This window comes from Brachionichthys hirsutus, chromosome 4, assembly GCF_040956055.1.
Source record: "Brachionichthys hirsutus isolate HB-005 chromosome 4, CSIRO-AGI_Bhir_v1, whole genome shotgun sequence".
In the NCBI taxonomy this organism is placed as follows: domain Eukaryota; kingdom Metazoa; phylum Chordata; class Actinopteri; order Lophiiformes; family Brachionichthyidae; genus Brachionichthys; species Brachionichthys hirsutus.
In genome coordinates this window covers 10,435,879-10,460,637 of record NC_090900.1, presented here as the reverse complement: position 1 = coordinate 10,460,637, position 24,759 = coordinate 10,435,879, and the positions used below count along the sequence as shown (strand labels likewise).

General features: G+C 41.1%; 1 protein-coding gene across 1 annotated transcript in view; it reads right to left on the bottom strand.

Annotated features, from left to right (window-relative positions):
* The window catches only part of rasgef1ba (RasGEF domain family, member 1Ba), a 76,178-nt gene extending 52,343 nt beyond the window's left edge, over window positions 1-23,835 (bottom strand). The window contains exons 1-2 of the mRNA XM_068738326.1: window positions 23,767-23,835; window positions 14,684-14,731 (exon numbers count right to left, since the gene is read on the bottom strand). Coding sequence (XP_068594427.1) covers window positions 14,684-14,731; window positions 23,767-23,835 — 117 coding nt within the window. The remainder of the gene's footprint in view (window positions 1-14,683; window positions 14,732-23,766) is intronic.
* Between the last annotated feature and the right edge of the window lie 924 nt (window positions 23,836-24,759).

The following is a 24,759-nucleotide window of genomic DNA, read 5'->3' as shown; positions in this document are numbered from 1 at the left end:
AGACTTCACATCCTGGAGTAAATACTATCTGAAGATGTGACGAGCAGAGTTCTGAGGCTCTCTGGATCAGTCACCTGGACAACATGACCCAGAACTGCTTATGCAGCCCCTTATTGAGGCCAGACTTTTGAGGCTTTACTTGACATGTGGGCGGAATGTTTGCATTTCAGTGACCTCACAGCATGACGGATGGTTATCTGGCATCAGACTCGTTGTTTATTCCCATAACAATGCACACGGCTTCGAGCTCTGTGGCCTCTCACTGGACAGGCTTCTTTTTAAAGTAAGTGACGCTGCTGTGAAGCCCTGTCTGAATGCAGTCGATTTGGCTGCTGTTTCCTCTGCTGGTGGCTCAAAGGAGAAACAGCCGAGATCTTTTCCTCAATAAAGTAGTACAACATTGTTGTTCTTCAGGTAATGAAAGCAGAACATACGAGACATGTGTTCTGACCCAAAACTGCTTATGTAAGCATGCAGTTCTGGGACAGAAATGTGTTGTGTTATAAAATGATAAAGATTTATCAAATGATAAAGTTGCAATTCATTTAATGCATTTTTGTGCGAGGGATAGATGTAATTTCTTCTGCAAAGTAAGGAATAGCATTGCCAGACAGCAGCATTTTTGTTTGTCGATCTGGTTACCGGGGTTTACGATTTGTGTTGGTAATATTTAATATTTAATCAAAGCAGTGCGATATGTGTATTATTAATCTAGAGCTGAAATCAAATCATCATAGCAAATAAAAGCGATAAAACAAACAGAAACTTAAATGAACAATTTATCCATCCATCCAGTTTGAATGTAAAAGTTTGCAGTGCAAGATATATTCAAAGAAATTAAGACCCAATGGTAAAGACATACTCTAACATTCTATTTAATAAATATATTCATCATCATCATCATGGAAAACATCCAACTGCTCTGGAATATAATAAAAAAAACATTCAGGCAGTGGTGACACAGATATTTTTGCTGAGGGGAGAGGAGGTTTTACTTTATTCATTTATTCATCCGGTGGGACTCAAGCAGAGTCTGACAATAGTGGTGTCAGCGCAGGACTTCCAGGCTGTCAGTCACAACTGAAGGCTGGAGGGTTGCCGATTTAAATCCCTGGCCTGCTCAAATCATGGAGGGACAGAGCGAATCATCCTCTGTCAATAACTATTACCACACAGATGCCTCTGAGCAAGGCATATTATAACCGACTGCCGCAGTGGAGAAATAAGTTAAGATTCGAAACACATTTCTTTCCTAAAAGACATACCCCCCCCCGATGTTTTCCTTTTTGACCCAAAACAGGAACACACTTCACACAAACAAAATTTCAACACTCAATACAACAAACTTTCTACCATTGTGTTTATATTTGTCTGCATATTTACACAAACACATAATGAGAAAGCACAAACTGGAATAATGTAATAGCGTGTAATAACATGTAATAGCATGTAATAACAGAGCAGAAGGAAAGAGCTCCCAATGTCAATGGACTTAAAGCATTAGATGTCAAACTCATTATTTGCATTTGTACACGAATGGAATATAAGTTTGGTTTCATTAAATGACCTAATATGGAACTGACAGTTCAGTGTCACCCTCTATGACTGTATACTATATTTGTCAGACACTGCATCTGCCTTAAATCAGACAAGACATATAAAAATGGAGACCAGAGGTGTGCCTGGTGGATTTTCCAGAGAGAATACATGGTTGAGAGACTGAAAACTGGAAAAGTAGATGGGGGAACTGAAGGCTCAGCTGCAAACTGTTCAAAACGACAGAAGGACAATACGAAGAAGCTTATCACCAAACTGGAGCAAAGCATGATCAGGCCTATCCAACACACTGACTGGTTGGAGCATAATGCCCCACTGAACTTCAACCAGGAACTGGAAACAAAGAAAAGTTGCTCCATCAGAAGAGAAAAATGGAAAACCTCACCAAAGAGACGGAAACCCACGATGGAGCGGAGCTGCTGAGGAGTCTGACTGACAGAGACACCTTCCAGACCCACGGGCATTGGCCTTAGAGTAGGAAGTAACTTCAAGAAAAAGACCAAAAAGACATTTCAAAGACACTTTGTTGACCTCAAAGTATCTCACACAATCAGCAAACACAAGAGGCCAGAGGTGCTTCAAACAGAAGACGATGCATTAAAGAGCGTAGAAACATTCGGAGAGTCTAAACGTGGGGTATTTTATCACCTAGTTTGTTCACAATGCTGCAAACAAACCACTGCCAGTGAAAACTTTACCTGTGTTAATGTTGTTTCAGGGACACACCTGCACCGATGACCCTGGGAATAAACGCAATATATGTTCGACTTGTATGTTTGCTCACTTTTGCAGTTCAAAAGCTTCTCCCTTCGAGCAGATTTCAGTTCTGTCAACAGCCTTGCCAGTTGTGCATAATCACACAGCCTTATCCTGTTTTGCAATTTAACAAATGACTTAACAAATGTAATCTCACTTAACTGAGTAAAAAGCCTTTGCTTGCCACAGGCCAGGATTAATCATGAATAAAACATGAACACATCCCTCCATCGCCTTCATATTAACAAAAGAAAATGCACTCCTTTAAAGCCATCTCTGTGAGTTGTCTCTTTCTTACAGTGCAAACAAAGAGAAAATGCTTTATTATTTGATCTGGAATTCAATTTGTTTCAGAGCAGATACCCGAGAGCTCCTTCCATGCATACATTTAAAACGCATAAATGTTTTGTTAGGCTTTGTGTTCCAACATGATAAGAGGAGGTGCTTTTCTCCCGTTCATGTCAACCTTCATGTCGACCTTCCAAAAAATCCTGTTTGAGCTTTTGGAAGCAACCAGGTCCCCAAGTCACGATACAAATAGTACCGGAGGAAGTTCTGGGCTGCAGGTTTGTGGCAGATTAGGAATGCCTGCCTGTTTTTGACATACACAAACACACAACACACAGTTACTGAGGATGCTCAGGTTCATGTCTGGAGGGAAGTTGGTGGATCAGAAGTCAGGTTTGTGTTTGGTCTTATTCTGGCAGACGTGGAGATGCAGCCTCATTAGCTAATTAGCTCATCATTTCGCTGGAAGGAAGCATCAGCGATAACATTCAGCACATTCGGATGGACACACTGGAACTTCTGGGAAGAGCTGACAGGATTTTGGCATCAGCAGGTCATCCTTCTCTTTATAGAGGGAAGAGTCAGCACTTCAAACGGAGATCGGGGTGTGTGTATGTGTGTGTGTGTGTGTGTGTGTGTGTGAGCACTTGTGTTGCTGCTGTGCTCATTTCATACCTGGTATTCAGTGACATGCTGTATTATCCACATGCCTGTGCTTTGAAGCCAGCCACTCACACACACACCCATACACACACACACACACAAAGGGGCCTGGGGCCAATGCTCAGGCCGTGACTGTTAATCACAAGACCAGCAGGACCTGAGATGTTCTTACAAGTAGCTAACCATTCGACATATACACATCCAAACACATCCACCACTACACCAATGTCACACAGCTGATTTCATCCCGTGGCTGAGACTTCATGTGTGTGTGTGTGTGTGTGCGTGTGTGTGTGTGTGTGCCCATGTCAAGAGACAAGCAGTCTGCCATCACAGGATTATATAACGTCTGAAGGCATGTGTGTGTGTGACACTGTCCGGTCCGATCTCAGGCACGCACACACACACACACACACACACACACATGCACACACATGCACACACCTACACAAGCCTCACAGGCCACAGCAGGTGGTTGTGCAACCATTCTGTGGTTGATCTTGACTTAAATGATGGCAGATTTTGCGTAAGCAGAAACAAGATACAAAGCTTAATCTTTCATCACGCTCAAGCTTAGACTTGCAGCCAAAGAGCACAAACAGGGGTATAAATCTGAAAGACAAAATTACATCATCAAACATTTCAGCAAATGCCCCCAAACGGCAAAATGAATCTGCCTCATCGCTGCCTCTTCCATTTCATCAGACTCAAAACAAGATTGGAGAGTGCAACCATCCAATGCTTTGTTGGCGATGAAATTCCCAGAAAGATGTGATGCGTTTACGAGGTGTTAGAAATCAACAGCCAACCACACACACACACACACACACTGCTCTGGACATGCACTCAGCTGATACAGAGGGGTACGGAGGGTTCAAAGGTGATTGGAGAGTGGGTTGCAGGTGTTTTTGAACGGCATGGGTGGATGTTATATGGAGGAAATATATTTACTTGTGCACTGCTTTTCCTGTCTGATGTTCATCTACTGTAAAGAAATGAATAAAATAACTGAAGAGAAACATTTGTGTCTGTGGGATAAAACTTCATCTATGGCAAAGAAGAAAGCAATGCAAACCTGAACAGTTTATGACAGGAGGCCACGATCTGTTTCCTCTCATCAACGATGAATTCTTTCTACCATGACAATCGTAGTCGCTCATCAACTTTATCTAGATGGATTTCATTATAACTGATGACGGCACCCCCAAAACCTCGACAAAGTGGTCATGTTAACCCAAAGCACAAAGCTTCCCTCCATCTAACCGAGTTGTTTTTGGGCCTGAACCTCACCAAACTCAAACCGGAGCCTTGTCAGAAAACATGACAGATCAATTTGTGAATGTTGAGTCAGCCGTTTTGGGATGCACGGATGATGTCAGATCAGAATATACTTCCATGTGTTCTGTTACTCTTTTTCATGGGATTGAGTGCTAACAAGATAATTATGTATTAAGACATGGCAACTTTTATTTGTACAACATTTTAAAGAAACAGGGCAATGTTCATTGCAAATAAGTGTTAAGTCAAAGTAAAACTGGCAAAAATCATTTGACACACGCAGATTTTTGACCAGTCTGAGGAATTTGTCTTGGATTATCAAACGCATTCAAAAGTTGGACAGTGCCTTGTTTTATTCTTCTGCGTTATTCTGTTGCAGAGCAGTTGTCAGTCGTAGCAAAGACACGAGGGCTGAAATAGGGTCCCCGTAAATGTTTTCATTTTCAGTTCATATGTAGGGCATTGAAGCAATGTGATTAAAATAAAAAACAAAGAAAAGCGTAAATAAATAGATGCTATAAATAGAAATAATTACCGGTAGTCTGTTTTAGCTATTTAGATTTTTTTTTGTTTGTTTTTTTATAGATACATGCAGCACAGTGACTGAAATGAAATTAAATGTTTTGGGATTTTATAAGAGTTCCAACTAAATTTAAGGGTTTACGCTGGAGCCTATCCCAGCTGAAATCGGGCGAGAGAGGGGTACACCGTGGACAAGTCACCAGTTTATTGCAGGGCAACTTCAAAATGAATTGCAACACAATTCTCCAGGTAAAGAGTGCTTTTAATTTGGATGCAAGCAGCCAGACAGCTTCGTGAGTCCTGCTTCAGGGTGCTGATTTTGCACATGTCCTGGTTTGGTTAAGATTGTCTTCCTGTTTGTTCAGCTGCTGAGTCTGTCTGGTCAGGAAACACCAGCATGTGGACGGCCATATTGACTAATGATTAATTAATTGAGAGAGAGGACGATAATGTAGCTGACTGCTCTGGGGAGTCCAGACCCGATGACATCATACGTTTTTTTATGAGCATCTGCCATTAATATAATTAATTCAACAGCCATGTGAAGCCCTGTCATCAGCACAGCCTGGATCATGGCTCTGATTCTGACTGGGACCGCCCCGTGTTTCAACGTTTACGGTACCGTGTGGTGCTTTGGAATAATCTGTCCTCCAGCTAAGATGTTTAATCACAGTAAACATAAAGTCTGAATTCCTTTCTGCTTGTGTTTCCTGATTGGATGTATTCCTTTACCTTTACCTTTACCATTAAATGATGCAAGATGAAAACAGGAGTCACCTGAAGATGGCATTTTAAACCACCACCTCCAGTGCATCGTGAGCCTGGCTATTATGTTATGGAGACCTTCAGAGTAATCTCAAAATAATATCACCATGGAAAACGAAATTAATTCTGATGTGGAATATATATGAATTTTGTTGATTCCAGAAATGCTCCACAGAAAAACAGATTGTAGATGATCATACTTTCATTTCATGGTCATAGGAAAGAGCAATAGTAAAAACCTTAAAAATGCATAAGGCTGACCAAAAATAAATACAATTTAAAGTAGGTCTAAAATTCTAGTTTATTCCAAAATATCAAGAAAAGAATCTAATATGGTCTTCAGAATTATATTTTACTCACATCCACGTTCTCAGCAGTGGCTGCTTCACGTTGGAGGAATACCAAGCCTCGGCAGGAACATGCCGGGCCAAGTTTCGGATTCCTTTGCGAAACATGTTTACATAAACGTTGCTCTTATATCCGGCTTATGCAACCATCTAGGATTTCACATAACACGTCATTCACGTGTTGAGTAATTATCGTCAGAATTGTTTAAAGTTAGTGAAAATAAGTCTGAGTAGTTTGGCTGTAGTGCGATCGCAGAATTGCACCAACAAGCCTGAACCACACGTGCTGAATCCTGCCAGTAAATCTATTCAGGTAGGATAATTAGGATGAATTCAGTGATAAAGATAATCCTAAATATTAATACAGTGGTACTTCTACTTACGAATTTAATCCGTTCTGGGAGTAGCTTCGTAACGTGAAAACTTCGTAAGTGGAGACGCATTTTGAATGTAAATGCACTAATCCGTTCCAAGCCCCGCAAAAGTTCATTATTCCTACGCTGCAGAGAGTCCGCAAAGGCGTCCAGGGAGGAGGGGCGGTGTGTGTGTGTGGGTGCCGCGGGGAGGAGGAGGGGAACGGGAGAGCTGCGTAGCTCCCGCAGCTCTCCCGTTCTCCTCCTCCTCCTCGCGGCACCCACACACACGGAGAGTTACCCGTCGTGTGCTTATTCCAGCGTCCGACGGACGCTACATTATGATATTTTTTTAAAATATTAATCTACCTGTTAGCTGTTACTTTTTGTCCTCTTTGTTTACTGGTCCTTTGCGGTGTTTTCTGCCTCGCGTTTCTTGAAAAACTGATCCGATGACGTCTGCTTTTGCCGGCTTTTGACAATCCGCCGGAAATGTGCGAGGCAGACGTCATCATAATGAGCAATAGCCCGACTTGTCAACACTTTTTCCGGGGGACACGAGGGGGACACGAATAGCGTGCTGGGATACGCATACGCAACGGGTTGCCAGGCAGATTTTAGGCGATAGCCAATGGCAGAGCAGCTACGAGCAGCTATTTTTGACTTCGTAGCCTGAAACGCCTTCGTAACGAGAGGCAATATTTTCCCATTCAGAAACTTCGTAACCTGAAAATTTCGGATGTAGGGACATTCGTAAGCTGAGGTACCATACATGTTAATGTTGAAACAATTATCTGCTCACACCACAATAAAGAGGAATTGATGCACATTTTGGTAAACACACTAATTCATTTTCTGGGACGAAGATAAAAAAAAATGACCACATCAATTTTAACGTTTATTGTGTATATGTGATAAGCTTACCATAAAGGCCAGAAGTGAGGCCAAAATCCAAGTCTCTGTCCAAAATCTATTTAAGCAATACAATAAAAATACCATTATCTATAAACTGCACAAAGAAACATATTTTTTATGTTTTAAAATTCATACATGAAGATTTGTAAAAGGTTATTTCTTGACAAACATTTTTTCCCCCATTCGTTGAGCACTGATGTTCTGTATTTCCAACATGCGCTTAGCTTTGGAGCTGTTTGCAGGTTTGTTTCGATCGTAGAGATCGAGGCTAAATCTTTCGCTACGCTTCTAGTCTCGATGCCAAGATGGACTCGAGGTTCTGGCTTCTTACTCTGACAAAATGTGGTTTAGACCATCTCATCCAACTCCCAGAAGAGCATTACGTATTTCTATCAAAGCTCTACGTTGCTTCCAAATCAAGACATCTACCTTTGGATTTTGGAGTATTATGAAAAAGCTATTTGAGGTTATTGCTCTGATCAGTTATTGTTTCGCTCAAATTAAATATTGTTAATGTAATGTTGTTTCCCCAAAACGTTTTAGTCCCCATTTAAAGTCTTAGTGGTCCATTATAGTTTGTTCATAACAGACACTCAACCTTGTTAAGATTTACTGTCAGCATCATGCCTTTACTTTTCATGGGAGACACATCCTCTGGACTCCCAATCCATTACCGGCCTTTCAGTGCATCTATTTATTCATAAGTAATTAAAATTTCAACCTCTGACGAACAGACATGCGTCTCCTAAAACATTCATTAGAAGCTGCTGGCTTTCTATTCAAGGTTGGAAACCTCAAAGCCTTTATTAGAAGTCCAACTGCTTCTGATTCAGGATTACCATGACCCTGGATGAATGAGAAGCGGTTGTTTTTCTTAGTTAACTGATAGAGGTTCATGATCAGAGTCTGTCACAGCTGCATGGTAGATTTATTCACAATACATGGGGTCAAAAAAACAATTAGGATTTAGGCATAGTTCAAGGCTTTATTATTCGATTATTCCCACAAGGCCTTCCAACGCTGAGCGTTAAGCCGTCTGCGCTGATATCATGGTGACTGTCTTCTCTGACAGAGTTCTATTCTTCGGTATGTGTCACATTAGCTTAATCCTCAAAGCGCCTGCCCCTCTTCCCACCTGTGCCTTCACACTTTTAAGGGCTAAGCAAAATCCACGGGAGATTTCAGTCAGAGAAGAATTTAAAAGAAACTCACCTAACCTTAGTTCTTCAGGAAAGGGGAAATGAACCCTGAGTGGATTATCTGTCAGACTTAACCCAGCTAAAGCCTAGGATTATCCCATGTGGTGGATTCAAGCATTTTATCCCATGAACCCCAAAAAGCCTGATTTGTGAACCCCTGATGGTTCTGCTTATACAGCCTATAGCGGTGACTGACTGGGACAGTATATTTTGTCACTCTGCTCTTTTAGTTCACTTTAATGTGAATGTAATCATTGTAAAAAATGTAATCATTTACCACTTTACAACAAAGAATGGACTGGCCTCAACAGATATGCAAATTGGACATTTTTGCATTCGAAATTATTAGTGTTGCTGCATTTAAGTCTCGATTTTCACTTCAGAAAGATAAAGATAAAAAGAAAAAGAGGGAATCACACAGAAATCCTCATCTGAGTGATGGAACCCTGACAGACAGATTCCATTTAAAAGCAATTATTGGTCTCCTATAGCCAGACTACTTAGAACAGCAAAAGAAAATTGGATGCATTCCTTGAAATTCTACCGAACATCAATAAATCTGTGTGGCTCTGGACCAGGTTCAGCTTTTTCACCAACATATATTGTGTCTGTGAATCAATACAGGGCTGCCCACCCACCTGCTGCCGTGCATTACTTAGACCTGACTGGAATAAGACAGTGGACTCTACACCGAGCAGTCTGTCTGCTCTGCAGACAGACAGACAGTCATGGGGCCCAGGAGAGCTTTGGACTCGGCGCATAAAGGGACGCTTTTATTGTTTTCTGATAAATGGGCAAATGGACGAATGCATAAATCTGCCGGATTCATTGAGTGCTGCAGGGCTAAGTAATTAAATAAGTCATGTGCCAGTTGGCACCGACTCACCACAGACTCTCCTCCGGATCTCGCCAGGCAAACAACCAGGCATCTTAGTAACTTCCTTTGCTGCTGGATAATTGGCTTTCTGTGGTGTCTGCCAGCAGCATTTGCATGACACAACAACAGTGTTCCATTACAATGGCATCAACAACAACGAGACAGCGGTTTGCCATCTTTCATGCACAAAGGAGATTTTTTTAAATGGTTTTATAATATCAAAAACTCCATTCAATTCAGATGTGAAATAATTCATTCATTCATTTTCCAACCGCTTTGTCCGTTATCGGGTTCCGCGCCGAGCTGGAGCCGATCTCAGCAGTCAATGGGCGAGAGGCGGGGTACACCCTGGACAAGCCGCCAGTTTATCGCAGGGCAACACAGAGACATACAATCAGCAACACACACTCACACCTACGGGCAATTTAGTTTTTAGTTTTAGTTTTTCTGATTCTGATTCTGATTCTGACCAATCTGCCTAAACTGCATGTTTTTGGTGGCGGGAGGAAGCCGGAGAACCCGGAGCAGACACGGGGAGAACATGCAAACTCCTCACAGAAAGGCCACAAGTTGAATTCACACCTGCAACCTCCTTGCTGTGAGGCAACAGCGCTTACCACTGCGCCACCGGGCCGCATGTGAAAAGATAACACGCAATAATCCAGACATCTGTTGCTGCATCTGAGAATGTTTGATCATCAGGAACATGAGATTCCACAAATTTTAACGATTTTCCAGTTTCAACAAGAACAAACTTCACTCTTACTCTATCGACGACAGAAAGGACTGCAGCATCATCGTCGTCATCATCATCATCATCGTCATCAATATCATCATCATGCTCAACAAAAGACAATACTGAGATGACTCACCAGTCTGTTGTCAAATCGTGGGCCCTCATTGGTTAATGAAATATAAATGGTTTTCTGAAAAGAGAGAAAATACGTTTTTTTTTTATGTCATAAACACCAAACAAGGAAAGACATTACAATTTAATGGAATAGCAATAAATAATGCAACAGTCTTCTTCAGGGGCTGAAGCTTTCATAACATTGTATTTTTTCATTTAAAAAACTTCGCTGTCATGTAAACAAAATGCCCAAACCGTTGTCATGTCAGCCCATTTAGGGTTTTGCACCTGTCAAACATGTTGTCCAGCATCTTGGTTGACATGGTCATTTAAAATATCACCAAAATATTCCTTGTTTCTGACAAATGTTTTGAGCGAGTGGGGTTGTGTGGAAATTCATGGCCCAGCTATGGTCCCGAACTCGATGCTTTGAAGGTGCTCAATTTATTGAAAAAAAATAATCATACATCAATGCTTGACGATGGGAATACTTGATGGCTTTATGTGTGTTGACCTGCCTTCAACCTGCTTCTTCAACACTAAAGCCCATTATCGGTCCTCTACTTAATAACACTTGATCCTATCTCTGCCAAGTCTGCGAGATACAACTCATCCAAGCAACGACTTTAAGGGTGTCGACTGAGTCGTGAACAGCACCAGGAGATGGTAATGATGCAAATAAAAATCTTAATTCATTAGAGGCAGACAGTTGCTTTTGCTGAGAGTAATGGCAGGTATCCGCGTTGAATTTGACCTGAATGTGGCTGATAATTAAATGTAAAGTTTCAAACAACAAAAGAGCTGACAGAGTAGAAATAAGTGAGATGATGGCCAGACACTGAAACATACAGCGACCAGATCAGGGTGGTTCACTAGATTTCCTACAGTCTAGAGGCACAGAAATAAGTGGATGAACAAGAAGGAAGCATCGAATCTAACAGTGTTCATCCCAGCAAATACGTCCTTTCTGTCTGCACAGAGCAATTAAAGAGAGCAAACACAAGTCATTTCACAGACTCTTGCTTGAGTTTAGTTGTGATCAGAATCCACAACTTCATCAATGAACCACTGTAAGGCAAAAGACAAGATAGATGTTAGAGGCAAATGTTATTCTGCATTTCTGTATTATTTCCATGCAGTTTAAAAGCACAAAGTCCTGATTCTGCTTCTCCCTGAGGAGAAACAAGAAGTTAGGGAAAATCACTTCTCTGTTTTTTTCTTTTTAAATGAGTGAAAATGAGCCCACTTCGACGTGCCACTGTCAGGGTGGGCATTCACTTACTCTAATCTCCCCAAATTGAGCACTGGTAGGGATTTTGGGTAAAAGCGACATGCTGTTGCATAACCCGGCCCTAGTTATTCAACCTGCTCCTTTGTGACATAGAAATCGATGGGAAAGGCCACTTCAATTCTGCCAGGCTCGTTGCTACGTTCATTCCCCTTTGAGTGGAGCAGTGTCAGCTCGATTTCGTGTCAGTGAGTGACTACTTTATCTGTTTGTGCTCAATCACACTTTTGCAAAAGAAGAATCCTGGAGGATAATTCTACAGAATAATAGAATCAGACGCACCACTAAGATGAAAGAAGGAAGTGATCTGTTGTCAGGAAATGACTTGTCTGATGCCATAATAACATATAGAGGAAATCCTCTTAAACCATATTGGCGGAAAGAAGGATTTAACCGATTAAATCCTGGAGGTTGTGAGCATTTGCATTATCTATCCAGAGGATCAAGAGATCAACTCATATTTCACAAATTCCGAATGCAGCCTCCTTCTACTAGCGGGCAGTCATTAAACAGCTCTGGGACACCCATGCTGGCAGAATGAATTCCAAAAACGACCGATATAATTTACAAGCTGCCTGGTGCAGAACTGGCCCCTTTTTGCTCTTGATCAGACGACATCCTGCGACGGGCGTGGACATTTTGTCTCGGCATGACCGGTGTAATGTTTGCCCCCTCTGCTGCGCCAGCACACGTGTTTTCCCCTAATATGACGCGCCCCTAGTAGTTATTAATACGAGCTGAGTGCTATGAGTCATTCATGAGGTTGTGCAGAGTCTAATTAAAAATAAAGAACAGTGTGATAGAGGTCGTCGGTTCAGTGTGCTTTTTAGGGATCATAAGAGAGAAGCAGAGACGGCCGCTGCAAGAAACGTGACACGGTTAGTATTTTTTTAGAACGCAGCTACTTTGAATAAAAAGTCTGTCATCAGAACATCTCAGCGGGCTGCAATGACCAACTTTGAAGATAAACTGCTATAACCTGCTCAAGGTTTTTGTATTATAGTTCCACCTTAAAGTGTCTTCGGAAGTTGATTCCAAATGAGCACATGTAATCAAACGCCGGACGCTTCTGGACTCTGATGTCTGACATGGAGTCACATCACAATCCTTTGGGACATTTGCAGCAGCTATATATCATCCATGGTCGTCACATCTATCCAACAGCACTAACCCTAACAGAAACCCACTAGAGCAGCTGCGATGCACTTTATTGCTCCTCCATACGATAATTGCTCTGGGAGCTGGATCTCAGAGCAGCACTATACTACCTGTGACCTCTGGCCTGTGACCTTTTACAACTACAAAGCTGCAGACCAGTCAGTTAGTCCAGATTTAATGGTAAGTTCTATAGCACTTGCCAGGATAATAATATATATTTTATCCAACTGTTGCTAAAACAATGGTTATATAGCACGCTTAGATTACAGTACGATTGAGCCCAGTTTATAGATACTCAGAGGTCTTTAATCAAACGCCCTGGACTTTTGGTTAATTTATTAATTAGCATATCTCGTTCAAAGGGTTTACCACACAGTAAAACATTTTTGCCCATTTTCGCCGAGACATTACCACCAAAAATAAACTTTATGCAGGGAAAATGCCGTAGAGCGTGGACGGGCAGAACACAGACAGGGACACACGCACGTCAGAAGGGGTGCAATTTCTTCCAGACATGTTTCAGGAGGTGATTACAGTCCTACGCAAACTATGAAGGATTGACTGGATGGTTTATTTAGCTGTTTTTGGGTTGATAAGGACCCAACATCACCATAATAATGTAGAAACATGGGAAAAGTGAGTTTTTCATAATACGTCCCCTTTAAAGATTGACTTTAAACAAGAGAGGATGAGAAGAGAAAATGGAGTCAAACAGAGAGAAAATCAGAGCAGCGGCCTCCAGCGTTCACTCTTGTGTGTGCGCCTGCGTGCGTTATATGATCTTCAAAGGCCCCTAATGAACACACCTTTACAGCGTACAGAACCCAGCTGTTCTGTACGCTGTAAAAGGGGTAACAGGGGTCATTGTTGTTCCGCCTCAGAGCTGCCAGTGGAGCAGAACAACAACGACGGGATTGGCTGCTGATATAAGTGTGAAGCCAGACAAACACACTGATAGGTGAAGGGGTTTCTCCTCCAACCAGGGGATGAGATCAGCCGTCGCGTAACACAGAATGCAACAGTAAATATTTGTTTGTCTCGCTTCTTGCCTTGTTGCTCGAGCTCTGCTCTCCCCTGGGTGGCTCTATGCAGATTGGATAGTCTTCTACCACGTCTCTCTATTTACTGCTGGACTGCAAATCAGATTTAGGTCCAAACTACCTCCGACTGAATGCATAAATGCTGTTCTGGATATGCAAATGAAAGCAAATATCACATTGTCAAATATCAGTCAGCATATTATCAGCTCCTTTTATTGACTGTGATGAAAGTATATTGCTGATAACAGATAAGAGACATTTTCCCCTCCTCTCTGTATCGAGCATGGTAAAATGGGACATGTATGACAGAATAGATAATTTGGCAACGTGTAAAATCCCTACCTCTAAAGTCCATCTTTTTTATTGTGTACTGTAAAAATGCTTATCTGTATGAGTCATTTATAACAGGTGTACTCAAAGTTCATTTCACAACAATGTCACATCTATGAATGCAAATTCCCATGTCTTGATAAACATTCCTGTGGGGTCAGTCACCTGATTGTGAATTTGTCCACATATTTTGTGGGATTAGTGTCTTTTTTATGGATTAATCTGATCTGTAGATTTACACCACATCTGAAGACAACACAAACTCTGCACATGGATCTGTTGTTGCACCAACACAGGCTTCCAGTCTGCACAACTTATCATGTGGTGTGTTGGGCTGAGTTACCAGCTCGTGGTGTTTATCAGCGTGCATAACTCTGTGGTTATGTTTTGTACAGTTGGCTGTGTCTGTGTGAACGTCCTGTTCCTTCAGATGTGAGGACACATAGAGACAAACAGCAGAAACAGCAAGTTGATTATGGTTTCAGGCGTTTACCGACCTGCTGCTTGGAGCTAGGCCTCAGTCCGAGGTTGGATTGACTCCGGGACTGCAGGAAAAGAGAGGAGACAAAAACATTGCAGGAAAATATAAGTGTCATCTGAAGCATTGAAGGTTTTTCTGTTTTAGGAACACAGGAATGTGATTCACACCCTTCTAGAGGTCACGCAACACACGTAGAGTAAAGACTGCGTTTTCCTGACACGAGGATATAACCATTATTGTGACAGGACACCAAGGCACGACTTATTCTATGAAAGAAATGAAAAACGGCATACAAAAAATTCCTATTATAGCAATAGGTAGAGATGATTTTTCCACCATTTAACTTCACCTAAATCCTTCAAACGCAAAGTGCAAAGGATGCAATAAACTAAACAAAAGAGTGGAGCCATTAATGGTATTTAAAGATGAACATGTTAAAGAGTCTTTCAGAGGAGATGACAGAATAGCAACCAAGGCTTTCAAAGGCTCAACCAGAAGCTCCCACGGGATTATTTACAAAGAAAAATCTGCTGAATGGTAATGAATTCCCACATGAGGAGAAACACACACACACATAAATGAACACACTGTGAGCAAAGACATCATTTGATGTGGAGATTATAGTTTTTCATGCACAGAAGGACACGCACACGTGAGTAAGAACCTCACAGATGCGCACTCTTGCAGTCAATCCTTAAATTATGCAAAAATACACAGACGTATTTTACCCCAACAAAGATGCTGTTTGATCCAGAAAAAAGGAAGCAGAAAGTAGCAGTAAACCTTCAGGAGGAAGCAGGCATTTATTTTACGAGCTGCTCCACCAGGAGATGTTTTGAGTGTAAGAGGCAGAGGAGATGTAAGATTTGTGTGGGAATGTGAGGGGGTGAGAGTTTAGCTGAGCAGCTGGTCACATGCTGCCAATATTTCTGCCGTACTCGGACTTGGAAATGGCTGGATGGAGGTGATGCATTTCTCTCAGACACGAATGATTGGAACCGAGGGTGACAAATCTATTTCCCTCTCATTCACAGCATCTTTTCTACGGGCTGTGTGGAACTCAGGAACTTTCTCACAGGTGGTTTCTACAAATAAAAATGTAAAAGCATGTTCCTGGAGTTTTCAAGCATACTCTGGTTTCTACAACTTTACTCAGCAGAAATATAATCAATAGTTTATTTTTTCAAAAGTATTATTATCTCCGCCGAGATGGAGATTATGTAATCGCCAGCTTTTGTCTGTCCGTCCGTCCATCCATCCGTTTGCAAGATAACTCAAAAGGTTCTAGTGAAATGTTCAGGAAATATTGGGAATGTTACCAGGAACAGATGATTACATTTTGGTAATGAACCAGAAGCGATCCTGAATTATGGATCAGTTTGAGATTTTCGGTAACATTGCAGTCAATGGAGCTTCAATGTCTATGGAATTTGACACAGCCATGGGGGGTATTGGATCCAGAATGGCATCAGAAAAAAATATTTAATAACATTGAAAACCCCATTTACGGATTCAAAAATGATGATGATGATGATGAATATATTTATTAGATAGAATGTTAGAACAGTACAGGTACAGTCAAAACAATAGTATGTATTACAGCACAAGTACAGCTAAGAGGAGCATTTCACTGCACCTCTACCTGCACCATAGGTTTTATCCTGAGGATCAGGAGGACGGCTGCTTTACAACAACTTTACTATCAACATTAATTCAGATTTGATCTTGTCCCTGTTTACAAGGCACAAACAGCCCTTTTCGTCTTGCACCATGCATTGTGCCCAGATTATGTGCTGTTTAACAAGCAAACATGATCTGAACTCCCTGAAACTATTGCCAAACACTTTATAGTTCATTTTAATAGGGTCAATCATTTGGCTTCCACTTTTTAAATTATCGTTTTAATGATCTAGTATTCAAAGAATCAAGTATATCATCCATCACTGATACTTCTTGAAACTCAAAAAGCTCCGTTAACTTTATATCTACAAAGCCTATCAGTCTCTCTCTAATCCAAAAGTACAGTGTCTGCAGTCAGAAGCTACTGATAATGAATTTGATACTCATGTGAGACAATCTCAAAAGAAAAGTGCTCTATATCCAAAGTTGTTGGTGTGACACTTTTTCTTTGTCTTAGTTAGATTATATTTTCTATGACCTTTGCAGGAATATTAAACTTCTAGAGGAGGAAGCGATGGCGGCTTTGACTGAATGCATCTTTGATTGCCGGTAAGGGATGAGGCAATGAGACAGCAATAGGAGGAAAATGGAAAAGGAGGACGGGGGATGAGAATTAACTTGTGACTTTCTCTTCTGATCACAGCTGCACATTTTGGCTCTGACATTTTCAATTCAAACATCGAGTTCATCCATCTTCAGAGTTTTTTTGTCTTTATGTGTTAAGAGATCTAAATTATTAAAGTTAAAAGTCACAAAATTGTTTTATCATTAGACGTGAGTTCAAATTCTCCTGTTGTGTTCTTGTGCACAGATTTACCCACAGTATTCTCTGTAATAAAAACTTTATTGTGATACATTTTAAAGTGGCTATGAAATCTATTTATTAAAATCTAAATGCAGTGATTAATGGATTTGTTCTTCAGGGAAAAGCCAGCCCATCATTAACCGTATAACTTTCGCAGGGTTGTGGGGGTTGGATAAAAGTCCATCTGACATAGTTAATTACAAGGCTGACAGAGACAGCAACGACCATTCATGCAAACATTTACACCTGTGGACAAGTTAAAGTCAGCAATTTACCTATATTCAAGGGAGGAAGGAAAACCAGAGCATTAAGCAAAGGGAGAAACAATGCAACGTCTGCACAGTAAAGCACCAGGTCCAAATATGTACCAAGAACTTCTCGCCAAAGGGCAAAGGTGAAATATGCATAAAGGACAATAATAAAGGCAAAAGTATATTGTGTGTAAATGTTAAATGTCTATAAATGAACTAAACCTCTTCTTTTGTCCTTTGCTCCCTGGGTTCTCTGCTCTAGAAACATTAATAGGAAATTATTTTTTCATTACTGTATTCATTCATTTTCCAACCGCTGTATCAATAACCGGGTCGCGGGTCGTGCTGGAGCCTATCCCTGTCGCAGGGCAAATTTGACTATTTGTATTTTTAGTTATATATTATTTATTAAGTTTAAATAGATTATAATAATAAACTTCACCTTGTATTTATTATTATTATCGCTCCATCATTATTACTTGCTTTGACATTTCATTTTCACGCCATTTCTCTTTGTGATGAGCAGCCATTGCTTACAATGACGCATATTCATGTTTTTTGTTTTGTGCGTGTGTGTGTATCACATAGGATTATTCTTCACGAGTTAATGAGGTGTGTGAGCCGTCAGCGAGGGCACAAGGTCATCTCAGCGCTCTCCTAGCCGAGTGGACCGACAGCATTGACGTCAGCGCTGATGCAGTTTGGTCACATGGCTTTATTGACAGAATGAATAGAAGTGCACTTTAGTGTTGTTCACTTCCACAAGGCTGTCAGGGTTCATTTATACTAGTTGTATCATGTTGATCAATGTATTGGTTTAATATTATCATTTACCATAAAATAGTTAGCAGCAACAGACATCTGCTGTTCATTTTTGACAAATGTTGATTTCACACATGCTGTAGTTTCCAATGCGTGACCTAGTTATTCCCCTTTCTTTACTTGAGTCAAGTGAACAGATACGTGATCTGTACTTGGATATGGAATAAGTGCAGAATAATATGTTATTATTGAACGGCTGTCCACAGCAAGAGAGCTGCTGTAGCTGGTACTGTAGTAGATTGTGTGCCGAGTCATGAGAACATGTGACTTTTTGGGGGGTATTTTTTACACTCCTCCTAACCTTAGTACAACAGTCATTGAAGAAAACTTTCTGTTTGTCTGCACAGATACCCTTGCTGCCGTTAGTATGCACATATTGACAAGAACCCACCTCTGTTAGGGTGTGCATGTATAAATGCATACGTGTGTGTGTGTGTGTGTGTGTGAATGCCAATGTGTATGCGACCGTGCTGTATGCATATGAATGGCAGGGGGTATCCTCCTCCTGCATGCAGAGAGCATCCAGATCTCATTGCTATTCATATGAATGAAACAGCAGCCAAAAGCATATTTGCACAGAGCTAAAAATACATATTGTACTGGAATAGCAATCTACCAGCCCTTCCTGAAGGAAGCCTGTCTCACGCCATCCAGTCAGCCAAGCGTCCAAAAGAGGCAGATGGTCCCTCCATCTTCAAAGAGTATTTTTAGCAAATCATCAGTCACACTTTATCCATCAACAGTTTTACTTTTTTTGATTGGACCTCGAGCTACAGAACTAATTAAATAGACATGTTCTTCTTTGATTTTAATGAAATCTTAAGAGAGAGAAAACTAAAAGGTTATGAATCTGATATTTTTACTCTGCATCTCTGTATGTTTAAATGAGGCAAGAACAACTTTGAGAGAAAAGCAACAATGCCATCATCTATTCTAACAAATCCTGTACGACCACTCTTTTATTTAAATAATTAGTATTTAATCAGGCATGAAGATTAGGGAGAATATTAAATCTGAAATAGTAAATTCTAGATATGCTCGAGACGGCCTACACCCCACTGAAACCAGTGGGGATAGTTTTGTGATGTGGGCCTACAGCAGCCACTGACTGAAGAGATCAGAATGACATCTAGAGGTTCATGAGGAAGAGGATTACGGCTGCGATAAATACTGATGAGGATATATACTAATTGTGTAACATACTGTTTACCCCCCGGAGAACCACCTTAGAAATTTATGCAGCTTATATTTACATTGTTGTTTCTGCCTTTTGCCTCTTTTTTCTTTTGTTACTACTTAAATTAAAATAATCATAACATGTTAATAATGACTGCTGAGATTGGCTCCAGCTTGGCCCGCGACCCGATGACGGAATAAGCGGTTGGAAAATGAATGAATGAATGTTAATAATGAGGAAACGAAGGAACTGGATCATTTTCATTCATCGTCTTCTGCCACTTATCCAAAGTATAGGTACAGCCCATTCCAGCTAGCTATGGGCGAGAAGCAGGGTACACCCTGGACAAGTCACCAGCTCATTGCAGGGAGACAAACAAACATTCACGCTCACATTCACACCTACGGACAATTTAGCGTAACCAGTTCACCTAAATTGCATGTTTCCGGTGGTGGGAGGAAGCCGGAGAACCCAGACAGAACCCACGCAGACACGGGGAGAACATGCAAACTCCACACAGAAGGGCCCCAGGTGGAATTAAAGCTCCTTGCTGTGAGGCAACAGCGCTACCCACATACCCACCGTGCTGCCCCGGGTAAGTTTCATACAACAAAAAGAACTGCAAATTCACACCCTGTATGATTGTGCCAACCAGTCAGATAACACGATGAGAAATGATGACAATTATTTGGAATATCAGATGAAAACATGTTGACTCCAAATACCAAGAGCGGCACTAGCTGCATAATAAAAGTAATAACATTACAGAAATCCTGTCAGTAACGTGTTATGTTCATGCTTCAAGTACTAGTCAGTGTAAAGCATTACTTTTAGAACATGCTTCCACCGCCACTGGTCTTAATCACCAGGATGAGATAAGTAAACTCCATCCAAACCCTTCAAACAAGTCTCAGTGCTTTGAAGACCAAAAAAAAAAAAAAACATCCCTGCTTTGCAACTTCTAACTCTTGATGAAGTTTATTTGATTTTCATTTACAAATAAAATAAAACGAAAAAGACTTATTTCGATATTTGCCGCAGAACAAGGCCCTGAATCTTCAGCTGGCCTGTGACCAGCAGCCGACTGCTTATCCGTGACTGGCAGCTGGTGACGCCTCAAACTGCAGCATGAAACTCCTCATCGCTCGGTTCCCTGCAGAGCCCGGGTTTCTCCTGCCCCTCCCTTCCTCTGCTCATGTCCTCATACTGTCATGTTCTCACTGATATGATAAGGGCTGTTCTTGCACACATTCTGGAAAGCAAGGATTTGATTTTTTTTGACAGCATCACACACATTATTTACAGAGAGCGTTTTCGGTTTGAAATACAAGCGATCCATTAGGCCTCGTCCCCTGCTGAGGTCTGAGCAGATACCAGCGTGTCCCTTATGCCAGACACAAGACATCATTTTAGTGTATAATTAATTTTGATTGTCTTTTTTTCATGCATGTTGCAGCTGATGTCTTGCTTTGTAGAACATGTGATTCTCCGTTGAATTGGCCATGTCATCCTTTGTTTAAAACCCCTTTGATGACTAAATTAACAATGCCTTCCCATAAGACAATAGAAGTGTTTTCAGTGATTCAGTGATCAGTGATGTTTTACCTGTTGCTGATGCTGCGCCTTGACCTCAGGAGATGTTTCTCTGATGGTCATATGAAGGCATATGTGTTAGTGGGCTGCACTTCTATGATGCACACCCCCCCCTAGTGGCTAAACCCTCAGACGATTAATATAAGGACAAAGCCATGTTACATCACAACAGAATGTTGCGGAGGAGTGCATCCACGGAAGGTTCTGTTTCTGTAGCTTAGGAACAGTCGTACCAGCAGCCAGCACCAACAACTCTTGGCGTGACTTGACTGGCACTGTGTGAAACGTACAAACAGAATGAGACTATAGTGGAAGCCACCAGTGTTCAGGTGGGACTCACATCCATCCATTTTCTTGTAGAAGAGATTACCTCAATCGTCTCGCCTACAAGTGTTGCTACTGGGTCTGTTGATGACAACTGACAAGGCTTTCAAGGTGACGTGGGCGGGATCAGACTGGGGCATTTAAACTTCGGAAACTTGGGTACGATGTAACTGCATCTACATTTGACACATCGTTAAAGTATTGTATTGCCTTTTTGATATAGGAATGGGAAAAGATAGAAGTTACCATGACAACATATCAGTTTTGGTTTTGGGTTATATATTTGAAATATCCGCTTTATGGAACTCTCAAAATTGCTCCCAAGGCTACTGATTTAAGAATTCAAATGGAGAAAAGAAATCATGTTACTTTCAGGAGGGTTAGCATTTCATTGTTAACTGTGCAGTTTTCTTAGAGTTGGTCTCTGACAGCACTACTCACTGCACCACCATGCTGCCCTAAATTCCTTTTTATTAATAAATAAATAAAAAAGATCTTTAAGATGCTGTAAGGAAGAGAACGCCCTGTTCTACAGGACATGCCTGTCATTCGAACACATCTCCACACACGAACATCACACCATCGCCCATAGTGACTATATTCCACAGTTTAGTGCTCTATGTGTTGGAGAAGCATCTTTATCTGTATTATAAATTAGATATGTAACATATGTAAATTTATTTGTAATACTGACTGAATAAACAGCAGTCGTGAATGACAGTGTGCATTTCAGCGTTTTCAACTCTGCATCCTTTTCCATGGCAACACACTGAGCATACAATACATGGATGTCCTCAAACTTTACTCCCCTGCAAAACACCGCTTTGGATTTCTCTGAGATTTGTGCGGGCGTCTTTTCAAATGCTCAGATGGGCCTTGACAGTGCAGTGATGTGAATGTTTCTCTTTTCCCTCAGAAAGCCATATACTGTTTCAAACACAAGCTATGTGCCTTGAATAAAGCTTCACTTAAAGGTCGCTATTTAAAAAAAGTGAGAAAGGAGAGAGGTGTTCTGGCAGCAGTTACAGTGTGTGAGGGAATGATGAGTTTGCAGCTGAAAGAGTAAGAACATAAAAGGAGAAATGTGGCAAAGTTCATCAAAGAAACTTCATGACAAGGAGGTGCAGAGGAGGAGATTGAAATAAGAGCTTCCACTTGAGATCAAAGGATGATTTGAGCCTTAAGTTTATAGGGACAATGCTCAATGTTGCCATGAAAAAAAACTGTATCAACACAGGTGTGAAAGTGTTCATTTAGATATAAAGAAGAAACAAAAACTCAAATGTACTTTGTAACCTCTAACAGAGGTAAAACAAGTCAATCTGTTCATTGCCAGGATTACTAAAATGAGACAGGGTAGACCCAACTGTACTGGAATCAAATTAAAACAAATATTACATTTATTTTTGCTGAAATATGTGAAATGATGACTTAATGTGGACATAATCATTGAGATATTTTCAAGTGCTTCCTAGAGCACAAAACGTACCGCCTGTTGGAGGCCATCTGCTCAATAGAATCATGTTTTAAGGTGGAATTGGAGAAAAGGATTTATATAACAGTCTGTGAATCTAATCTGCCCCCCACCCCCGTAAAGCTGATCAGGTCATTTCATTTCCCCAGAAGTCACGACGATAATCCTCTCCGACACATTTCAGCAATGATTTTAATACGTGAATCACACACATCGTGTTAGGCAGATTGAGATGATGGCTGATGGATTATCAGTCCCATGGCAGTGGATTACAGCTGCCGTGCGTTTGCACAAAGGTGATGAAAATAAATCTAAAATGTGTGCTTCATTTAGAGCTCATGTTATGTCATACCTGTCACAAAAATCACATGTACAAAGATGGATTGTATTTGAGGAATATTTTCACTAATGTCACATTAAGACACAACACTATAATCTGTTTTTCTGCATCTTAAAATTCATTCCTGTTACACCCAACCACATCTGCAACAGCAGTCCTACAGCCAACCATCTGAAGGTCTGGCTGGACTTATTCTAACTGTTGCGCCACCACCCACCATGATTTTTGCCAATAATAATTAGGTGGCGCACTGACCCAAAGATCAGCATTTGAACTCTTTGCATCCTGACTGCAGCTGAAAATATCCAACGATCTGTAATCGGTGTAAATTATATTTTGTCTGAGTTCTCTACAAAATATCACCAGAAAATATGCCCAAAATGACAACAACACTACTGCAGAGAACAAGAAATAAACAAGACAACAAACATGGCAGTGATTTTCTGTAGGCAATATAGAATAAAAACATAATTCGTATTAATCTGCAACACGTGTATGAACGTGGGGAATATGAACCCGCAGGGATCACTGATAATGAAGTGTTTTACATTATAGATAGATGCACAAAACGCCTGCATATTTAATCAAGTCAAACTTTCATTCATCTTTTAAGTGCATGCAAAGCATCATTACCTCGAACAACGGTGGAGCGCCCTTGTCTGGAAGTGTGCACCCCAGTAATCCAGACAGGAATTTTGCCATATAGAGGTGAGATTATGCTCCTGGATTATTCCTGGGATGTGTGGATTGAGAAACGGAGCGGGATCAACAGGAGCTGCGCGTCTATCGGCGTCGTGAACTTCTGTGTGGCGTTCAAAGACCCTGCGCGCATCCTTCCTCTCTTCACCGTAAGAGCCCGAGGAGGCGACGGGCCGCTGGACGAGATGAGAGAAACAAACACGCGCAAAACCAGCCACAAGGTGCGGAGATTTGATCCCTGATTTTAGCTCCACATTATCCGCCGGTGAATCGGTGCGCGCCAGTGTCGGCACATACATGTAGGGCCGGCCAGAGGGGGGAGTGAGGGCCAACCTACCGTCAGGTGGCTTTCATCGACGGGGTTCTCTCCCTAATTAGACATTAAATGCATGACATTCATTTAAAATTGATTTTTATTGAATGTCATATTAATTATTTTTTTTTTTTTTATAATTATTTGACGTTACATCATCATCATTAAAAGCCTCTCAAAGCCCCTCAGTTTGAGTTCATTTTGCAGAAACTTAAGAAAAAGAAATCAGTATCACCTTTCGGATGTACTCAGTTGTATACTCTCGGGGAGGATGGCCCGCTCCCGCCACCAGAAGGATCAGTTTTGAGCATTTACATTTCCTTAAACATGTAACATTTGCACATTACTGCATTTATATCAAATATTGCTGTCTGTTTCATTTGCCCGTACAGAAATGGGGCAAAGTGCTTTCGTTTGCTCTGCATCTTAAACACGGAATAAGCCACAGAAAGACTAGAAACTTGAGTTAATTTCTTTGAGTGCTTTTAAATTCAAAGTTCTTGTGACTGACTCCGTAACTTGCACTTCCTTTTCTTATTCTGCAAGTATTCTCCCTTGTAAAGGAGATTCTTGATCTCAGTGAGATATTTCCTCATGCAGTTGAATACAGTTTA